Genomic DNA, 20,611 nt, shown 5'->3' with positions numbered 1-20,611 from the left:
AAAACTCCAAGTTGATTTTAGAGCCTGGCAACAATAAGGTCTAATTGATCGATCGTTTAGTTTTGAGCTTTTCGGTTTCTTCTTGAAGGGTCAAGACGAGTTCATGGGTCGATGTGTGGTCACACCACTGGTGAAGATGAATGGACAGGGACCCCCAGCACCAAGACTTTTGTGGTATGACGTCACACGATGCGGAGAGGAAGCTGGCGAGATTCTGGCCGCCTTTGAGCTATTTTTGGTGCGTGAAACTAAAAAGTACCTTGTGTTTCTATTTTGTGTGTGGTGTGCTACCCTGTGTTAATCATTTTCTCCCCTTACGAAGGTTTAAGGAAAAAATGATCAAAATCAGTTGTCAGCACTATATGGTCAACCTAACTGACGCAAACAAACGGAGACAAGTCAGTTGACAGAAAGGTTATTGACCATGCAAGTGGGCACAAAAAATAGAGTCGAGTAGGAGGGTAAGCCTTTCCTTGGATTGCTTGTAATGAAATCTCAGTCACGTGACCGAGTGAAATACCAGATGTCTTGACTCGAACCCAGCACCCCCTCTTCAACCCACATTTAGAGTGTGTGAGCACCTCATTCATGAGCTCAACCGGCTAGAAATTTATACTTGCTAGGATTATCAGTCTTTGTATGAGGTTATCTTCAAAAGCTGGATTGAAATGTGGCTTGGCCGAAGCTTCACCTAGCAAACGAGTGACGGAGAAAAAGTTGCACTTGATTCGGATGAGCTTTGCACACTACTGTGTGTCAAAGATATTCGAATAGACTTTGTATTTCTGTCAAGATATGTGGAACTATTGAAAGCTAAATATACAAATGAAACTAGTGAATGATGATGTATTTTCGTCTTCTGATTTCATTTACCCAGGACGAAGGTGCAGATCTACCATTTGCTCCACCGATGAAAGGATCGTTGTTCCTTGTGCCAAATGGAATCAGGCCAGTTATGCAACGCACAGCTATAGAGGTATATCCCAATCGAGAAATCAGCTTAGATTTAAGCTTCTAGTAGCAAAATGCCACGAATTGACTAACATCGATAATTCTCTCCCGAAAAGAAAGAAAGAAGATTCTTCCACCTGTTGAAAAGTGTTTCTTTCGATGACTATATTCTTTGGAGCTCTTTCGTTGCATGACTTCTTATTATCTGGCGAGCGAAAATCCCGGCCAAAACGTTTGGGATACTTTTTGAGGATAAATAGCTATTCCTTGCTTTTCGCCTTACCCCTCCCGGACAGTGTTGAGCGCCTGGGATCAAACGCACTTTTAAAGAGCCCGTGTAGGGTGTAGACAAGGGATGTGGAGGCAAAATCTTGGAGTGCATGCCTGTGGGAGTGGAAAATAAACGTGACCTGCTCGTCATACAAGAGAAAGACTTTGAAATCGGAGTTGTCCTGAAATAGACTCGATAATGCTCGAAGTGTATTCCACAAAGTTTTGGCCAGGATTGTAGGTTCCCATCGTTATATAAGGATTATTAATTTATTTGATTGTTGATTAATCTGTGTGATATTCTTTTAATTTCTTGGCAGGTACTCTGCTGGGGCGTTCGAAACATGAAGAGGTATCAGCTGGCCAGTGTAGCTTCGCCCAGCATCGAGTTTGAGTGCGGTGGACATGTTGTTCATTCAACAGTCATCAAGAACACACAGAAAAATCCCAATTTTGATCAGCCATTGTTCTTCTTCGACGTGGTGAGTGCCGCATTTATGTTGTTCAGTGTCGTACTGCTATAGACCTACACGAAATGAAAGCAGTGAAGGGCTAACAAAGATTTTTACTTCGCCATGAGGCTGTTCTGTTATAGATGGCAGGTGACGTCAAAACGCCGTCAAAGAAAAAACGTAGCGCACGAGCCATAGACGTGTTTTTCATTGTGTTGTAGAGAAAACAAGAAAGGGAATAGAGGAAGGTGATAAACTCGCCGCTTAGCGCTCAAATACTCGGAGAGTTGTCCTAATTTTGTTTAATAAGTACTTTTTATTTCGTGTAAGAGTACTTTTCTACCTCCATGAACTCAGCGTTGTGTCTATCTTCTGATATGTCAAAGGCGACGACCAATCAAAGAGCATGTAGCATTCAGCACACGATATCATACTGAACTGAATCCATGTGTTTTATACTTATCATTCCATCTCCTTATTTTTGTGTTCATAGTACCTTCCTAAAGAAGAGTTGTACACTCCACCAATGAACATCAAGGTTCACGACAACCGATCTTTCGGCCGCAAACCTGTTGTCGGGATTCACTCCATGAAGTCCATGAAGAAATTTCGTTGTGAACCGGCCAGTATCGATGAACCTCCAGACCTTCCTGTAGGTCAGTTAATAGCTTGTGTCAAGCCGCTAGTACTATACATCCTTTCGTTACAGTTAATGAGAGGAGGGAAATGAGGTTAAGGATTCAGACGATATTGAGGAGAACACGGGTGAAGAGAATGCAAATGCCTTGAAAGCTTGATAACAAAGTCATGTTTCCTTTATAGTCATTAGCATTTGTAACGTGGTGGTAATATTAAGGGTTTTATTGCTTTAGTCTCCTAAATGAACAGATGGCGAGGTAAAAAAAAAAAAAAAAAAAAAAACTGAGGTTGAATGCAGTGAACGAGGTCATAAAACGTCTGGTTTTTGCCGCCCACTCTCTTTCTCTCTCCTCCCTCCCCCTCCCCCTCCCCCTCCCTCTCCCTCGAAAATTAAGAAAAAAAAAATTTAACCCTTTCACTCCCAGATCTCAGTAATATTTCTCCTTACTGTCTACCAAACAATTCTCATGATGTCAGTTCTGAGAATTGGATATTGAATCAACTCATAATCCCCTAGTTCATATAATTTTTCTTTATTCTCTTCACTGGACTGCTTGATATTATATTTTTATCGTAAAGAGAAATGGGGGTTAGAGGGTCCAATTCTTCATTCCATCTAGTTAAAGAGGACGTTCAATGACCTCGACGATATCGAGGATTAGTTCCTCCAAGGCTCCGAGACTTAGGATCCTTTTCCAACAGTTCTAATGAGAGTAAATTAATCCCAACAGATGAAGAGGAGGAAGATGAAAGAGAATGTTAGTAGTCTCAATCCCAAGACTTAAATGCACTATGAAATCCACTGCACTCGTGTATGCTACTCTGTGGATTTACTATTAGGCATGCAAGAGCTGAATTTCATGGGCTTATTGTCACACTAATTTTTTTCAGCGGAGAGTGAGGCTACCAGACATGGTTCATCTCACATTATGGACATCAAGGAGGAGCAAAAGAAAGGAAGCGTAAGTAAAATGAACATTATAGAAAGTATATTCAGAGAAGTGAAAACAAAAGTAAAACGTATCTTCCCCTTGGAGCGCTTTTCAATCGAGTGGGGTAAAACCAAACCCAAAGCAATCACAACAGCCAATCATAGCGAGGAAAATATTACCAGCAAGCAATGAGAACTCGGAGTAAAAACAAGCAATATGCGCGGAAAAACGAGAGTGATCAAGTCGCGGTTGGCTTTAGTTTTAAATCTGATTGGTTGAGAAAGTGGCGTTAGTTTTCTGTAACAATCATACAACGAATTAAAGCAAAACCTAAGCAGTTTCCGATAACTTTCGACACTCATTTGAAAACTGCCCTATCGTTGCACATAAATGAATGCAGTCTCTGTGGGAAAGTGTCAGCTTTAGACATGACCTTCAAGAGCTCGAGTCGTTTTGGAAGTCACGAACACTTTAGAGAACTACATACTAGACGTAGTACTTGTTGTAGTCCTTAAATGTTTATTAATTGCCAAAACATGCTCAAGATTGTCGCTTTTTTTTTTAGGAACAACAAGACGAGGACATTGATTGGTGGTCCAAGTTTTATGCCTCTGTCGGCGATATTGACAAAGCTGGTGTGTACCTTGAAAAAGGATTTGACAAAATCATGGTAAGAGTTCGGAGAGCTTACTTCTGAAATATTATCTCTTTAATGTTAATCTTGGTACAGAAGACTGTGATGCCTTTAAAGGGGCGTTACTTCTCGCTCACGAGCACGTTCTCTGTCTGCTATTTGGTTAAAGGGTTTGTTATTCCACCATTAGTTTTTTTTTTTTTCGGCAATTTGTTTTGTGTTGCATAACTTCGATTTGTTCTCGCTTTTGGGACGCAGTGAACTTTCGACCCCTTGCCTGCTTAGCTCGTCGAATAAAATGTGGTACTTGACTACTTAGCACTAATGATGAGAATACGTTTGGTTAGAGTCAAATTTGGCCATCATACGAACTTAGACGACCGCCGACAGAATTGACACGACACGAAGTCCTGTTACCAATTCATCAAAACTATGACAAAATTTGAGAAACAAACTAAACATAAATTATACGTTTTCATAAAGAAACAGCAGTGAGGTATGCAAAATGCATGACAACAGCCAGTTACACACGCACGACACACCAACTGTCCTACTACACTGTGCAATTACAAGCACCGAGACGCGTACTCTGTCCTATATTGGTGCTCAGTATTAAGGCACGCGCTCTCCAGGCGCTTCTATTCTCAATTCTCTAAAGGAAAGTTGTGGAGTAGAGCCCTTCGAAAACTTTGTCGATTGTTGTGTCTTCAGGTCTACGGTACAGAGCTGGAGAAGGTTGAAGTATTCAATGGCTTCCAAGACTTTGTAGAAACATTTTACATCCACCGAGGAAAGGTGAAGTCCAAAGCCGAAGAGGAGGAGACAATTGTAGGGGAATTTAAGGTAAAAGTTCAACTTAACGAATCGTGGGTTGCAGGAGGTTTTACATATATATCTTATTAACCAAGCGCGAGGGCCGTACTGAGAGAATATCGGCCCGAGGTCTTGACAGTACGGACCGAGGGCAGCGAGGTCCGTGCAAAAAAGACCGAGGGCCGATATTCTTCCAGTACGGTCCTGAGTAAGCTTGGTTAATAAGAGATTTATTATACGACTGAAGTTCGAAGGGACACAAGTGCGGGACCATTCGGGACAATGCCCGGTCCAGTACTGAGAGAATATTGACCGGCAATAGAGCATTTTGATTGGTTGATTTTAGTTATTGGCCCTCTGACTACCCGAGTCGTGTAATAAAACAAGGAAATGTAGTGGCACGCAGGGCCAGCATTTTCTGTCGATACAAAAATGAATCATTTTTGGTAAGGTTTACTAAGTTACTGCATAGTTAAGTGATGCCCATCGAAGAGGTCCGTAGTTGGCTTATGCCTTTTTATAAATTGTAGTGATATTTTGTCTGTAGTAACAAGAAGACGGCTTCATTGACACCACCGTTATCATTTCAGGGATATCATGATTGGAAAGTTCCCCCCCCCCCCCCTTCTTCCCCTCTGTCCAGTGTGAGAACCCCATTCCTGCCCCTTGCAAGCTTAGCTGGCTAGAAAACCATAACTTGCTTGGAAACATCAGTCGTTTGAACAGGCTATCCTTTTAGACTGGATTGAAATGTAGCTTGTTGGTGGACTTTGCTCAGCGGGGGTTTGACGGAGAAAAGGGGCTCTTTCGAGACCTCTCAATGTTGATTCGAATGAACTTTGCACACTGTTGTGTGTAAATAATATTGGAGTAGACTTGGTATTTTGTTCGAAATTATTGGGACTACTGAGATTGGTATTTGATTATATTGCTTCCCTTTATTTCAGGGATCTTTTCGAATTTATCCACTGCCGAGTGACCCGAACTCTCCCTTACCACCCAAGATTCTACGGAAATTACCGCCCAGTCAGCCGGTAGAGTGTATCGTCAGAGTGTACGTAATACGGGTGAGATAACAACGCTGCTCGACTTTTTTCCGTTTGATTTTTATCCATGGCTTGAGAAACATATTTTGCACAGCGTTTCTATGCTACGTTGCACGACTACATGTGAGTGGAGCTCACAGCTTGCCTCGTTTTCAATTTAAAGCAATCGCTCCTCTTGGTCAAACAGGTAACTTTGGCTTGGGAGAGTCTCTTATCATAATTAGTCGGTGGCAGAATGATAATTTAATAAACATTAATCAAGTTGTAGCTGTGAAAATTCCCTTATTCCAAACGATTTCAAATGATTTTGAAAACATTAGAAACTGAATTGATCATTCGTTTCGGTTGTTTTTATTTGTTTGTTTATGTTACTTTTAGGCTTTAGACCTTCAGCCTCAAGACACTAGTGGCCTAGCAGATCCCTATCTTGTTGTACATCTGGGAAAGACGAAGGTCTCTGACAAGGATAACTATGTACCTAACAACCTGAACCCTTTGTTTGGCAAGTAAGTTGGTTACTCATTGTTTGTTCGTTGTTTTAAATCATCCAGCATCTAGTTCTTGTTGGGTTATCATTGCTTATAGAGTGTCTCTTAAGAGTATCACACCCCATTCACCTACACGGAAGCTTAGAGATATTTTTCAGGGACAAACGGTGAAACAATTTTACGTTCCATAGGATACTGGAACAATCGGTGTATTTGTGTGATATACACTTGATATATCATAGTACAGCTGTGGTAAAGATGTGTGAGCTAGGCTATATATACTAGCTTCAGAAGTTACAAACAATATTGAATACTACCATGATCCGCTTTGTCGAAGGCGTCCTTTGCTTCGAATATTTGTTTGTAGCGAACGCACCGGCAAAATTTCAAAACGGCTCCACGAACCATACAATGTATTCGTAACCGGTGGTTTCTGAAACAGAATTGTGTTATATCACACTAAAGCTGACTACCGACGATGAAACCACAACAAAACGAAATAAAACCGGCGAAATGACCACGTAAAACATACCTGATGGTTTGGATATCTGAAATATTTCGCGCGAAAACTCAAAATATAATACTAACGCGAGGGGACTGAAGCCTTAGGGCTAGCGGATGGCCCTTAAATTGTTGTTTGTTCTAGTTGTTAACTTTTCATGATGATCACGCCAAACTTACTATTCTTCTTGTTTTACACAACTTGAATAGCTTTTAATTCTATATACGAGTATAATTTCTCTCTCATTGACAACTAGGATGTTTGAACTGACCGCTACCATTCCCATTATCAAGGACCTGCGCATAAGCGTCATGGACTATGACGTCATCGGCCGAGACGATCTGATTGGTGAGACTACAGTAGATTTGGAGAACAGATTCTTGTCTCGTTTCCGTTCCACTTGTGGATTACCGCAAACGTATTGCACGTGAGTATATTCTGGATCTAAACGAGAAAAGCACCCTTTCAGACTTAAGTTCCTGTTACTTAAAGAACCAGGAGGGAAAAGTTGATGAAAATCTTAAGTGTATCAGCTGTTTTAGATGATGAGCCACGAGAAGAACTCCTGAGCGCTCATAAGTGGAATAGTTTGTCATATCTTTTATCTTGATGTGTCATCTACAACTTTAATTCAAACCAGTGACGTGACTAACGTAAAAGTTAGTCAACGACACTGATCGAAACCAAAGATGCATAGAAACGCAGTTCCCTTGCCTTGCCGACAAAGAAAGCCCGAGTAGAGTTGTCTGGCTTGTTTGACTTGTTTTATGATTGACAGGTCGGGTCCAAACCAGTGGCGTGACTCTCAGACACCACGTCAGATCTTAGAGTACTGGTGTGAGCTCAACAACCTAGGCAAACCTCAGTTCCTTGGAAACACGCAGCTTGTGCTGGACGGAAAGGTTTACAATCTGCAGGAGTTCGGTGAGTTATTCAGAAAGTTCTTGTTATGGTAAATGGATTTCTTTTAGAGAGCTTTGCGATTGAGTGTCGTAAAAACAGAAACGGATTTTATCACAACGGCCAATCAAATGAAACGTTAGTAGCCGCAGTGAACGCATGAAAACAGCTTCGGGAAAAACCAAGTCGAAATTTTTTTGTTTTTGTTCTTTTTTTGTTCTTTTTTTTTTTTTCATCGTATTGGTTGAGAAACGGGTGCGATTTTTAAAAGCTGTCCCCTCGCCCGACTTAACTTTGAGTTTATACCTGGCTATGCATGCAATATGTTTTCACTTTTCTTTGCGTCGCAAAGATGGTAATGACGTCGACTTTTTGATCTTGAAGTAAAATCTCTTTCTTGTTCCTGTTTTGTCCAACAGAGGAAGGCATGCTGTTTCATGCCCACTTGGGTCCCCCTGACCAACGCTTGGGGTTACACGTGCTCAACTCCATGCCAGTGGTACCTGAACACGTGGAGACTAGAGCCTTGTATAACTCACTCCAACCTAGCATCGAGCAGGTACAAGTATGTTGCTTTTAACGGGGGGGAGGGGGACCCAGCTAGTTAGCTCGAACAGTTGTTAGACTCAAGTGAAGAATACCTTTGCACGGTCGTGTGTAAATGTTGGCCTGTAGGAAGATAGCTGATGGGCAGTATAAACACTGGTACAAGCTAGATCATTAGATTACTTCTTCAGCTTGGCTTCTTGATTCGACTAACCAGAGTGCTAACTTTCCTTTTAGTTTTGGTGTATTCTCGTTAAGAGTGAGAATCAGAATTTTGAAAATTTTCTCCTCGAGGATACGCAAATTCCATGGTCTTCTGTTAGATGCCGCATAAACTCTCAGTCTGTAGGAGTTTAAGGGTCGAAAGGAGGGAAGTAGCGTGCCAGAAACGCCCGCGCGTGTGGTTTTCTTTGACGTGTGCTTATCACTTCAGCGACTGATGGTGAACCCGCTGACTCCCATGAGTGATCAAGATAGAATTTCTCCTTACAATATCAATACAATATCTAGCAGACAAGTGATGAGAATAACGAAAATTATTAAAAACTGGATCATAGGATAATGCAATTCAAGACTAATATCTGTACATTGTAAAATCCGGTACATTGTAACATCCGGTACATTGTAACATCCGGTTTCTTCTTACAAAATAAAGTCGAGAAGATTTGTCTAATATCTTAGGGGCGTTTTTTTTTTTTAAATGAAACAATTATTCCACGAGCGCGCGTTGGATATGAGATGATAGATAGCCAACTCAGCGCTACGCCCCTCGTTTGCTCTAATCATCTCATATCCAACGCGCGCTCGTGGAATAATTCTTAAATACCAATTAGGGGATTACTCGTTTGTCCAATACCAAATTTTACGAACTAACATTACAAGTAGTGAGGTTGTAATTGTTTTTTGAATGGTTAACGTAACAGTTCTTGCGATTTTCAACTGTGCTCTACAACCAGTCTTGATTCATTGGTAAAATTATAATGTAGAATGAGTTAGCAAACTAGATAAAACTATGACAATAACTGTTACAATTTCAAGTCATTATTATGAAAAAATATCGTCGGTAAATGGAGGGGAAAAAATAGTCTAGTGTAATTTCTGAGAGGAAACAATCCAGTCGTTATTTATTGTCCAGTAATTGTCCCCTCTAGCTGCTGCACATTTTCTTATAAATTAGTAACGAGAATTTGGTGTTAGATCATGATGACAACTTAAACCTGATAAGTTTGAGTATTCTCATTACCTGCGTACGGGATAATGTATGGAAATTATAGGGAGAAGTTACTTGTTCATCACTTCTGGGAGTTTAAGGGGTGAAGTGAAATAAGTGGGCGAAAGCCTGGGAGCCAGTTCTTCCTTGGTTCTCAACTTGGATCTGACGAAGGGCTAACGCTTGAAACGTCAGCTTTTTTATTCGTTACGGTGGCCAATTTACTATTTCAACTTAGTTAATGTAAACAATTACCTTGGATCTTATCGGCCGACGTGACAAGAAGACTGGTCCCTGTAGTTCAGTCAAGTTACCTACATTCTTCTAAACACAGCAAAGTCGTTGGCAAAGCGGAGAGGTAAGTACTGTGGGAAGTGTTGTCCTAATTCTTGGCATATTTGTCTTTCAGGGAAAGCTTCAGATGTGGGTTGACATCTTCCCAAAGCATATGGGAACCCCAGGCTCACCTTTTGACGTGAATCCTCGCAAACCTGGAAAGTGAGTGAAGATTCATATCATTGCAACTAGTTTACTTTACCTTTCAGTCACAGCATACCTTACGCAAGTTGTTTGTTTACACATTTTAACCTTCTTAGCCCATTGACCATTGCTTTTCATGGTACTATATATTATACTGAGTGACCTGAGAGGTTGCATTTTTTAAACTTTCCTTTTTCAGCTATGAATTGAGAGTAATTATTTGGAATACAAGTGATGTGATCTTGGACGAAACATCGATAACTGGAGAGAAAATGAGTGATATTTACGTGAAAGGGTACGTAAGAAAAACAAAAAAGAAAACAAGAATTGCTGAACAATTTGAACCCTATGGGTGACTAGCGTCTAATTTCTCCTTGCAAGATCACCCCCCCTGAATCACAAATTAAGGTAATTAGAATAAGGGAAATAATTACCGACTGAAGAATTTCTTGATTGGTTAACAAATTCTCCTAGTCAGTAACCCAGGAAAATGTTTTGAGAACAGCATGGAGTATAGGCATACTAATGATAATGTATAACGGGGTAATACCTTTAAAGCTATCAGTTAGATTTCATGTCGAACTTAAACTGATGGTTTTTCTGCCATAGCTAAAGCTGATATTATATCATAACCAACGCAAAGTGCGCTCTCTAATTGGTCAATTAAGAATTTTCTATTTGCCCTTGGGTGTACGCTGCTGACGTGAGCAAATGTAGTGACTAGTTTACGCCTGCTTGTTTTGTCTGGTCTTTTAAGATTGGTTCATTGAAAGGGAACTCTTTTACTACAGTGTATCGATGTTATGTTATAAAAAGAATGGTTAACTCCGCAGCGTACACTATTGAGGTATGGATGCACGCGGGAAGTTTACTAAGCTCTCAAGAAACTGGAGTCGATCTTTGCTATCGCCTCGAGCAACTCTTACGCTTCTTTCGTGCCTAGCAACCTTCCGCGTGCACCTATGACTCAATAGTATTCAATAGTAAACGCTGCAGCGTTCACCAGTTGTTAATCAAAGCAATGTGTATTCGTAAAATTCATTCGCACGACTGAGAAACTGACTCTCTTGCAGTGTAGTAAAGATAGGTTTTGTGCTTTTCGTTTTCTAGATGGATCGCTGGGATTGACGACTCACAGAAGACTGATGTGCATTACAGGTATGTCGATTGTGACTAGCATCTAATTTCTCCTTACAATATCACCCCTGAATCACTCATTTAGGCCATGAGAAGAAAGGAAATGATCACCTACGAAATAAAGCTCCTGTTGGTTATACAAATTATACAACACCGTTATAAAGTGTGAACTAACCTTGCCGTTGATGTGTGGGACGTAAGCCTACGGTGAGTTCATTCGTTTGTTATAAACGAGGTGTACCATGTGACAAGTTTTGAAAAATGAAGCGACGTTGAGGGTGTAGGAGGGGGATATATTGGCGAATGGTTTATCCCATTCTTATCAGTTCACACTGTCTTACATACCTTGATTAGGTAGCGTGCTTTCCAATCTTGATTTAACTTTCCAGCTCTGTAGTTCTTTTGTATAGTTGAAATATATCTACAGGAGCAGGAGCCCCCAAGATAATGTAAACTAATTAGAGGGTAGAACTGAAACCATAGATTCCAACTTTTTCAACTCCAACCAATCAAAGATCTAATACAAACAATGAAATCTCAGCTTGTTAGTTGGTGATGTTTACATGTTGAAACGATAACTTTTTGACCCGAATGACGACTTTAAAACTGTAGCCTTTCAAACTTTCGCATGTTTGCAGCTTTAGGAGCAAGGATTGAAAGAGTTATATGCTGCATTAATTTCCTTCATTTGGTCTTTAGGTGAATCAGAAAATGATTGAGAACAAAAACTGTGAAAGGATTTTCATTCTCTAGTTTAACTCGACAAATTGAGTTGTCGCGTGTTCAAAAATTCCCTTCAATGGATAACCCTAATTTCATTAGATGCACACTAATACCTTGGGCTTCGATAAGTGTATGCAGCATTTACGGTTTTATCCATGTATTTAATATTCTCCATTGTGGCATTCTGCATCGCTCAGGTCTCTGGACGGTGAAGGAAACTTCAACTGGCGTTTCTTGTTCCCCTTCATGTTCCTCGCTGCGGAGAAAGTCTTAGTTGTAAGAAAGAAGGTAACACAGGCCTCTTTTTGTAAAGAAAATGTTATTGGCAGTACACCGGGGTACTATGGTAAAGAGCCAATCGGGCAAGTATTTTTTACCACGTGGTACAGATAAACCAGTCATATGGCCAGATTGGCATCCGAGGAGGCGATTGGTTCATTTGTACCACCTGGTTCAAAATACTCTTCCCTGATTGCCTGGGTACCATAGTGTCCCCGTATAATACTGTTACTGTATTCTCCTTGTCTGGCAAACGCAGTGTTCTTGGGGAAGAGAACAAGAGTGTCGGTTATTCAGACTTGAGATTCTTAATTTGATGTATTGCTTTAAATATTTCATGATAGGAGCACTTCTGGAGTTTAGACGAAACAGAAGAACGTGTTCCTCCGCGTCTTGTCATCCAAATTTGGGACAATGACAAGTTCTCTGCGGACGACTTCTTAGGTAAGTTTTGTTTGTTTTTTAGGAGCCTAGAATCATTTCCTGATTTGGTCTGTCTTTGTGATGAGACACCCCTCATAACGATCCCCTAGAAACAGCGAACAATTTAGACGGGAATCAGACCACAGACCCATACCCCTACCTTAACCAAACAACAGTCAACTGATAAAAATTCAGGGTCGATGTTAGGTTAGGTTAGGGGTAGGTGTGCAGTTGCCCAGACACCGACATTGAGTCCAGACTACCTTACCCGGAGCCGTTTGACTGAAAGCGCAAGAGTTTGCAGGTTGTGATATTACTGATGAGGGTAATTTTAACTCTCTTGTTCGTTTTCTGTCGGAATTTTACTTGAGATGAGAGCAAGTTTCCGCTAGCTGTTAGTTGCGCTGTTTCACCTTGATATCTTGTACCTCAAAGGGGAGCGAAAGAATTCGAGATAATCGATAAGTTCGAATTCGAGATAACAGAGTTCAACTATGATTTCAATCCATCAGATTTTATCAACCAAAAATTGTTGTGCTTTTCTTTCCAGGTCAGCTAGAACTGAATCTGAACCGTATGCCCAAACCAGCTAAGAGTGCCAGGAGGTGTGGTCTTGAGCAGCTACCCTCATACGAGGAAGGTAGAGCCAGCAGCAGAGTAGAGACGGTGTCCCTGTTTGAGTCGAAGAGAGTATACGGTTGGTGGCCCTGTGTGGCTCAGGAGGCAGGCGAAGAGATGCAGTTAACGGTAAGATTCAAAGAGGAAGTCTCCTTTCGCTTGACATATGTTATTAAGGGGAATTTGGAAGTAAATTTAAACAGTTTTTCTCGGTTGGTTTGAAGTATGAGTCAGATGTCATCACCAATGAAGTTAGAGCAGTTTTAAATTGTGTCGAAAGTAATCCATTATTGATTTGCTTGTGTTTAAGTTCGCTCTCTGATTGGTCCAGAAAACTCGCGCCACCTTGTCAACCAATCAGATTCAAACTAAAATCAATCGTCGTTTGGTCACTCGCGTTTTTTTGGCGTTTCATGACGTTTACCTGTTTTTAATTTGCATTCTCATTGGCTGACGATGATGTGGACCTTCGTTCCACTTGGTTCTTGTGATTTTTTAGGCTTTACGGTTTAACGCAGTTATTGCAGAGAAAAGAAGACGTGGAACTCCGAGTTAGGGTCGGACGAGAATTTTTAGCAGAAGATAAAGGAAAACTTTCCCTTTGCGATTGCAATGAAAACTTTTCATCCGTTGTCCTTCATTTTCATGGAATAGCTCACATCAGTGTCAGTATCTTAACAACTGCGCAGCTACCCCTCCCTCTCCTAACCCGAAATTAACCCTAATTTGTTATCAGTTGACTGTTGTTTGGTTAGGGGAGGGGTGGGTGCACAGTTGCTCTGATACTGAAATTGATCCAAAAGCTCAGTGTTGTGCCGTGGTCGTTGTTATACTCTTTTAGCATAGACTAATCTACATGCTAAAGTACTGTCATAAATTGTTCGATCACCAATAGCTTTTGGTTTTTTTCATTACAGGGTAAAGTAGAGATGGCCCTAGAGTTGTTGACCCACGACGAAGCTGAAGGGAAACCGGCTGGTAAAGGGAGAGATGAACCAAATCAGAACCCGACATTAGAAGAACCTAAGTAAGTGAACGAGCAAGTCATTTTTGTGAAATGAAGAACCTTGTAGTGTTGATGTTCAACGAAACGTTCGTTGATGAACTTCGAAGGAAAGCACTGACTCAGTTTGTGCGTAGCAGTTGAGATACACGCGATAGACTGAACCAAGAAAAATTTGAATCAGTAAAAGAATTTTTTGTTAAACTGGATTTTTTTTCTCTGTGTGCTCACAGTCGCCCTGCAACCTCGTTTCGGTGGTTCACATCCCCACTTAAGACATTACGCTACATTGTATGGAGGAACTACAAGTGGATCATTATTGGAATACTCATCACTCTCATCATCGTGGCTGCCATTGTTGTCTTCTTGTATTCCATGCCGGTGAGTAGTATATTTGTAAAAAAATGGAGCTCCATGAAAAAAATGAACTCCATGAACGTCTAAATGTGTCAATCTGTGCAAGATATGCGGGTCTAGTCAATGCAAAGTATTTAAATAAAGAAAAGTAAATTGGCCTTATAGTGCACCGCACACTAGGGTAAAATAAAAAAAAGGATCGCTTCTTGTTTAGAAACTTGGGTCTTTTTTGATAGGTGAAAAGAAAAGAAAAATTGTGGTTGCCGAATAGATTTATTTTAGAATTGGTGAGAAAAAAATAACGAAACTAGTTTGCGCCACCTTTACCCTTTCACAATATCAATACAATATCAATACAATATCAATACAATATCAAGCAGACAAGTGATTAGAATAAATAAACAATAGCCTCTATTTGGCGCGATATTTGTCCGCGGAAAGTATCTGTTTCAAAATGCGAACAGTTTTCAGAGAGAACAGATTATGTCCAAGGGTGAATATATATATCTTATTAACCAAGCGCGAGGGCCGTACTGGGAGAATATCGGCCCGAGGTCTTGACAGTACGGACCGAGCGCAGCGAGGTCCGTACAATAAAGACCGAGGGTCGATATTCTTCCAGTACGGTCCCGAGCAAGCTTGGTTAATAAAAGGTTTATTATACGACTGAAGTTCAAAGGGACACAAATGTGGTATCATTCGGGACCATTCGGGACAGTGCCCGGTCCAATACTTAGAGAATATTGGACCGGCAATAGAGCATTTTGATTGGTTGATTTTAGTTATTGGCCCTCTGACTGCCCGAGTCGTGTAATAAACGAGCATATTTTCACGTAAAATAGTGGCTATTTTTTTAATTATGCTTCAAATATTCTGCAAAGCGCGTGAACACCTTACTGTATGCAGCGTGTGATGTTTTTTGGAGTGTTCTCTGTGACGACTTTCTGAACAAAAAAATATTTCCGTTCTTCTGTAAAACCACAAAACGCTCTCTCATCTTGAATTAGATTTTAGACGAAGGCTTATCGTAGTGGACGTAAGGTATGAAAATTGGGGAATCACCTGGTTGATATTTAACAATTATTCGCCAAGGCGAGGTGAATATCGTCGAATAATCCCCGAGACTTCGTCTCGAGGATTATTCGACAATATTCACCGAACCTGAGGCGAATAATTGTTTTGGTATAATTTCAGAGCTGAACAACAGAGAAATTTCTAAAGTCATAACATTTTAGTAACCTTTATGAAAATTTTATTTTAACATTTTATAAAACGCGTGGAGCGGGTTATATAGCGTCATATAAGGAACCGCTCGACCAATCAGATTGCTGGAAACTCTTTGCTCAGCTCTGAAATTATACTAATCTTGGATATAAACCAGTTTTAGTTGGGCGATATTCGGTCACGTCGGGGGCGGATCCAATAATTTTTGATTGGGGGGGGGGGGGTCCAAACTTTGGTTCAGAAAGGACTGTTAAACTCTTTTAAGGCAAATTACTTCTCCCCCACCCACCCCCCCTACACCCCCTCCCACCAATCGTGATTGCACGTTATAATTCCTTGGTCGCTCACCGTTTACTTGGATTCATTAAAAACATCAGCCAGTTAAAAAACGATATACGATCCTGTCGATGTAAGAATTTCAATTTCAAAGTTGTAAGCGTCAGGTCTGTTGTGGGGGGGTCCGGACCCTCCCTCTGGATCTGCCACTGCACGTGCTTGACTTTATAAGAATTGTATGACAGACAGTATGAGAATAGAGGAGTGAAATGGTTTCCTTAAACACGAAGGCGCGCTATAAAAAGGAGCCTTAGGTCCCGCTGGACCATTTGTCAATCAACCGTCGTGTGATGTAGAACTCTTAGAGTCAAGTCAGCTTGAGCTACAGCTACTCCAAAGCAGAGAACAGCGGGCGCATTCCTCAAAATTGTTTTTTGTCTTCATCACAATACAAGAATTTTTGAGATTTGTATGTCCTTTCTCCAATGGAAACTGTCTTTATTTGTGGCGGTAAATTTGAGATCGAAGTAGGTGGTTCGCAGGTTACCTCATCCCACCATGCTGGTGGAAGTAAACAATAGATATCTCATCAGCTCCTTTTGTTGGTCTACCAGCATTTAAATTTGACCCGCACACGTCAACGGTGAGTGACAAATGAGCCTAGGTCTTCCCAGGGAAGAATTCCTTCTATAGCGCGCCTTCGTGTTTAAACTCAATATGGTTCCATTTCTATAGGGTGCTCTCTTACCTGTTTGATGATTCTGTTTCCACTTTTTCTTTTCAGGGATACTCGGTGAAGAAGATGTTCAACGTTTAAATCGTCCCCTATGACGGAAAACTAACACAGTTCAATATCAAGTCCATTGTGTCGAATTTATATTTCAATTCCTAAGAATGAAATGTTAGTAAGATTAATATATTGTAATGAATCTTCAGTAATATATCAGTTAGACAAATAAGTGGACATGCAATGAAATGATAATTGAATAGCTGTTTTGTAAATATCAAAAGGTATGGAATTATGTATGAATATTCGTTCAAATTTTCAAAGCATTGTGATAATGATTGTAATAACTGGTTATTTTTTATGTCCTACATAATATGCTGGTGACACATCTTTCGATGAAATTACGTAAGTTGAGAAAAAGGGTGCTGAGGAGTCTTTTCGAGAATTATTTGATTTTGCTTCTTGTTTGTTTGATGTGCTCGTCTTCAATGTGAAATGACTGTTTCTTTCTCCTCGTGTTCCATGATTTCTCTTTATATTTGCATTATCCGATTGAGTTTTGATTTCCTTGTTTCGTGAGTTGTAAATTTGATAACGTAAAACGCCTTCCAACGTAGTTTTGGTTACCCTCTAGAAAAAGCGGATGAATGGATATAATTTGTGTCCAATAATTTTGTCGCTGGCGATGAATTCCTTTTCTTATTTTACAAGTAGTCAATGGGACACGCAGGAATGAAAGGGAATTTGACATTGAAGAACTAACTTCAGTATATTGTTGAATGCTAAGACCAGCTAGGATCTTAGCTTTTTTTCTGTTCTCCTATCGTTAAATGTCCGTCACGTAATCTCAAACTTTCTTGCTTGACATCCTTACACAATTAAACGGATGTCACGCGATTTTCAAACTTTTAGGAGAGCGTGACGCTCAATGTGAGGCCATGTTGCGAAATGGGCCAAGCTAGCATGTAGTAAGAGAAAAAATACTTTGATAGTTTCAAAGGACAAAGTTGATCTTTTAGGATTGCTACTAGTCTAACTATACCTAGTAATGCGTACGGATAACTCAAATATAATTAGTATTAGACATGGCTGGTATAAAATTGATTCTTCCCTGGAAAATCTTGAAACATGGCATTTGATAATGAGACCAAAGATTAGCCATGGGAATCAATATATTTCTGAGAAAATTAACTTAGTCTCTGTGAGTACAATTTCATTTCTGAAGTCCGCTTCTTTAGCATTGTTATTGGTTGATATATCCACTCAGAATGGGTGGGACAACTGTTTGCATTTTGTGAAATAATCAATAGTTTTTTCATTAGAAAATTGCTGAAGTAAGAGCAAGCTGAGGTAGAATGGTGTAAGCTTGTAGCTTCAATAAATGGGATTTCTGCTCTCGAATCTGAAATTGTTTCAGTAATCTTTCTCTTATTGTAAGTTTAGTATTTATGGAGCGTCTAAACATTTCCCCTGTTCCTGCTAGGAATTTTTTGTCACTTATATGCTAGCTACTCCACGGTCTTTCAGCAATGAACGAAAACTCTAAGTACTTCCTTGTTGAGAAACCTGCGTGAAAACAAGAGCGAATTGAACGAAAGGAAAATATCACAGGGTATTAATGATAATAGAAGCTTCACTGTTCACTGTTCACTTCACGAATAAATGGGACCTCCATTTATTCGTCCCTATCCGAGAAGACTAGAATATCTAACCATTTCTTGATGCTATAGAAAGGTAGCAAATTCTTCTCAATTATTTTAAGACCCTGAGTGTTGGTCTGGCCGGGGATCGAACCCTCGACCTCTCGCACAACAGTCCATCGCTCTATCCATTGAGCTGACCGGGAGGCGGTTTTTCACGTAACTCGCTAGGTAAGTTTCTAGAAGCAAGGAAACGGTAGCCGAAAAGGGCTTCTTTTCAACATTATATTGAACTTTTCTTTTAGAGAATTCAGTACAACTTTCTTGTGTTAAGTGCAGCCAAATTGCCCATATGGCTGACACTCGCTGTGTTCGTCATTTAAGCCTCCGCTGCCAAAAGACCTTTGGTCTAAGTTACACGTCATTTCACCTAAAGAAATTCTCATGAAAATGATAGCACATAAACGGTCGGTAAAGAGCAAGGCAGCATTTATTCCGATGTTTTCAAAAAATACTTTCGTCTTTTCAAGGAGTTGAACAACAAGTGCTCCTCGTGAAAACAGATTTAACAAATACGATCGATTTCAAAGTACTTCACCAAGTTACGTCTTGCGAAAGCTGAAAAATTTGCTCGGTACTGTTAACCTCATAGGAAGCAACATACCCCACTTGATTTCGTTATACCGCGATATAACGCGATATTAATCGGGATACCTTTTGACCTGTTATCCGCTGTATTTGTTTGAATGCAGACCTCTGTGGCCTCTATATCGTCTGAGATAACTGGAGTGCTTGCTCTCCAGTATGGCGTTTCTATGCGGTATCTAAGCACGGGATCTCTAACTGCAAAAGGCCTATTATGATGTCAAGCGTTCACTTGAAAAATTTTAAATTATGACTGGTCTCTAGCTCTTGACCAAAAACCCTTTCTCGTGTTCACCTGATGGAGCGCCTTTCGATTGAGTGTCGTACAACCAAGACCAAGATAATCGCACAGCCAATCCGAAGAAAGGTAGATTCCTTTAAGAGCCAATGAGCACTCAAAGTAAAACCGACCAAAGTCCCTGAAGCGGGCTGCCAAAGCCGTGATTGGTTTTAGTTTTGCGTCTGATTGGTCGAGAGTATGGTGCGAATTTTCTGAACCAATCACGGAGTGAAATAAAGAAAAAACAACAATCCCGGATAACTATACACTCGATTGAAAATTGTCCTTTTCCGCGTCGGTTACTACGTCGGTTCACCGATAGAACGTGCAGTTTCATGCTGAGATAAGCAAATGTTCAAACAATCTTTAGATTACATTGGATTCTGTTTGTTAACTCAGGAGGAAATTGATCAGAGCCATGTGAAAATGACAAGCAATGCATGGACTTTTTAACAGTTAGATTGTTTAATTCGGAATAATAAACATAATAATGAACGTTTTTCTTCTCTAACGTAAATATCATAGCAGGTGCTTGATTTTTGTATCTATCGCGCGTAATATAAGCGAATTGCAGTTTGACTGATTTGTTTCTGATGGATTTTTTCGCGAATCTCCTGAGTCCATAGCAATTGAATTGTTTTCTAACGAGACAAAATAATGATGCGTGTTTTTCCAACAATTTATGAGACGAAATAGTGTTGCGTGTTTTCCCATCAATTTATAAACACGTCAGCACCCCTTCAACCTCGACAAAAAGCTATCATCTATCAAAGCTATCATTTATCAAAGCAGGTGAATGTCCTTGAGCAAATATTCTTCGTCATCTGTATGTAAAAGTCTTTCAGGTTGATTCTTTCTACGGTTTTGTCTCGTGTTTTATGATAAAACCACCTATTACATTTACTTTTGAGGATGAATACACGAGGCCCTACACGTTCTCATTAGAAGGTTGCTTCATTGGGACTTTTGCCTCGGGAGAACAAGTGCGGAATAGCTTTAGAATTACAGACACCGCTAAGTCAATGGTAAATTAAACATTTTATCTCCGCTTTCTTCCCCCTTTTAAGTTTAATTTAGCAAAGTAAAACAATTTCGATGCGATACTCTAACTAACAAAGAGAACCTAGTTAAACGCTGGCGTAACAAGACTGCAAACTAACTCTGCCAAATTAGTGTGGGATAAGCTGTATTCCTTTCATTCTCACCAGGTTCTATAGTTTCAGTATAAAATGAGAAGGGGGAAAGAAAAGAGGAAACCTTATGGCTATGAATTTACCTTAAAAGAGCTTGTCTCAGTCGGTAGATAACCATAGAGTGATTTGTACCAGTCACCTCAATGTCGATCTCGATTAAACATAATAATACTTTCAAAAGTATTTGAATTTCATCAGACAGTGACAAAGACTTATAAATAAT

The 20,611-nt window shown here is 40.1% G+C and overlaps 1 protein-coding gene across 3 annotated transcripts in view; it reads left to right on the top strand.

The window, feature by feature from the left end:
* The window catches only part of LOC111331999 (myoferlin), a 48,287-nt gene extending 30,249 nt beyond the window's left edge, over window positions 1-18,038 (top strand). For all 3 annotated transcript variants that reach the window (XM_022937252.2, XM_022937250.2, XM_022937251.2), the window contains 21 exons: window positions 89-238; window positions 878-976; window positions 1,542-1,703; window positions 2,167-2,329; window positions 3,204-3,274; window positions 3,810-3,914; window positions 4,590-4,721; window positions 5,639-5,758; window positions 6,116-6,243; window positions 6,984-7,154; window positions 7,506-7,651; window positions 8,047-8,186; window positions 9,793-9,881; window positions 10,063-10,158; window positions 10,974-11,021; window positions 11,921-12,011; window positions 12,347-12,446; window positions 12,976-13,172; window positions 13,961-14,070; window positions 14,280-14,427; window positions 16,688-18,038. In XM_022937252.2, coding sequence (XP_022792987.1) covers window positions 89-238; window positions 878-976; window positions 1,542-1,703; window positions 2,167-2,329; window positions 3,204-3,274; window positions 3,810-3,914; window positions 4,590-4,721; window positions 5,639-5,758; window positions 6,116-6,243; window positions 6,984-7,154; window positions 7,506-7,651; window positions 8,047-8,186; window positions 9,793-9,881; window positions 10,063-10,158; window positions 10,974-11,021; window positions 11,921-12,011; window positions 12,347-12,446; window positions 12,976-13,172; window positions 13,961-14,070; window positions 14,280-14,427; window positions 16,688-16,720 — 2,499 coding nt within the window. In that variant the 3' untranslated portion in view covers window positions 16,721-18,038. The remainder of the gene's footprint in view (window positions 1-88; window positions 239-877; window positions 977-1,541; window positions 1,704-2,166; window positions 2,330-3,203; window positions 3,275-3,809; window positions 3,915-4,589; window positions 4,722-5,638; window positions 5,759-6,115; window positions 6,244-6,983; window positions 7,155-7,505; window positions 7,652-8,046; window positions 8,187-9,792; window positions 9,882-10,062; window positions 10,159-10,973; window positions 11,022-11,920; window positions 12,012-12,346; window positions 12,447-12,975; window positions 13,173-13,960; window positions 14,071-14,279; window positions 14,428-16,687) is intronic.
* The last annotated feature ends 2,573 nt before the right edge of the window (window positions 18,039-20,611 follow it).

This window comes from Stylophora pistillata, chromosome 1 (genome assembly GCF_964205215.1).
Source record: "Stylophora pistillata chromosome 1, jaStyPist1.2, whole genome shotgun sequence".
Taxonomy (NCBI): domain Eukaryota; kingdom Metazoa; phylum Cnidaria; class Anthozoa; order Scleractinia; family Pocilloporidae; genus Stylophora; species Stylophora pistillata.
The sequence above is the reverse complement of the archived record's forward strand: the minus strand, read 5'-3'. Positions and strand labels throughout refer to the sequence as shown.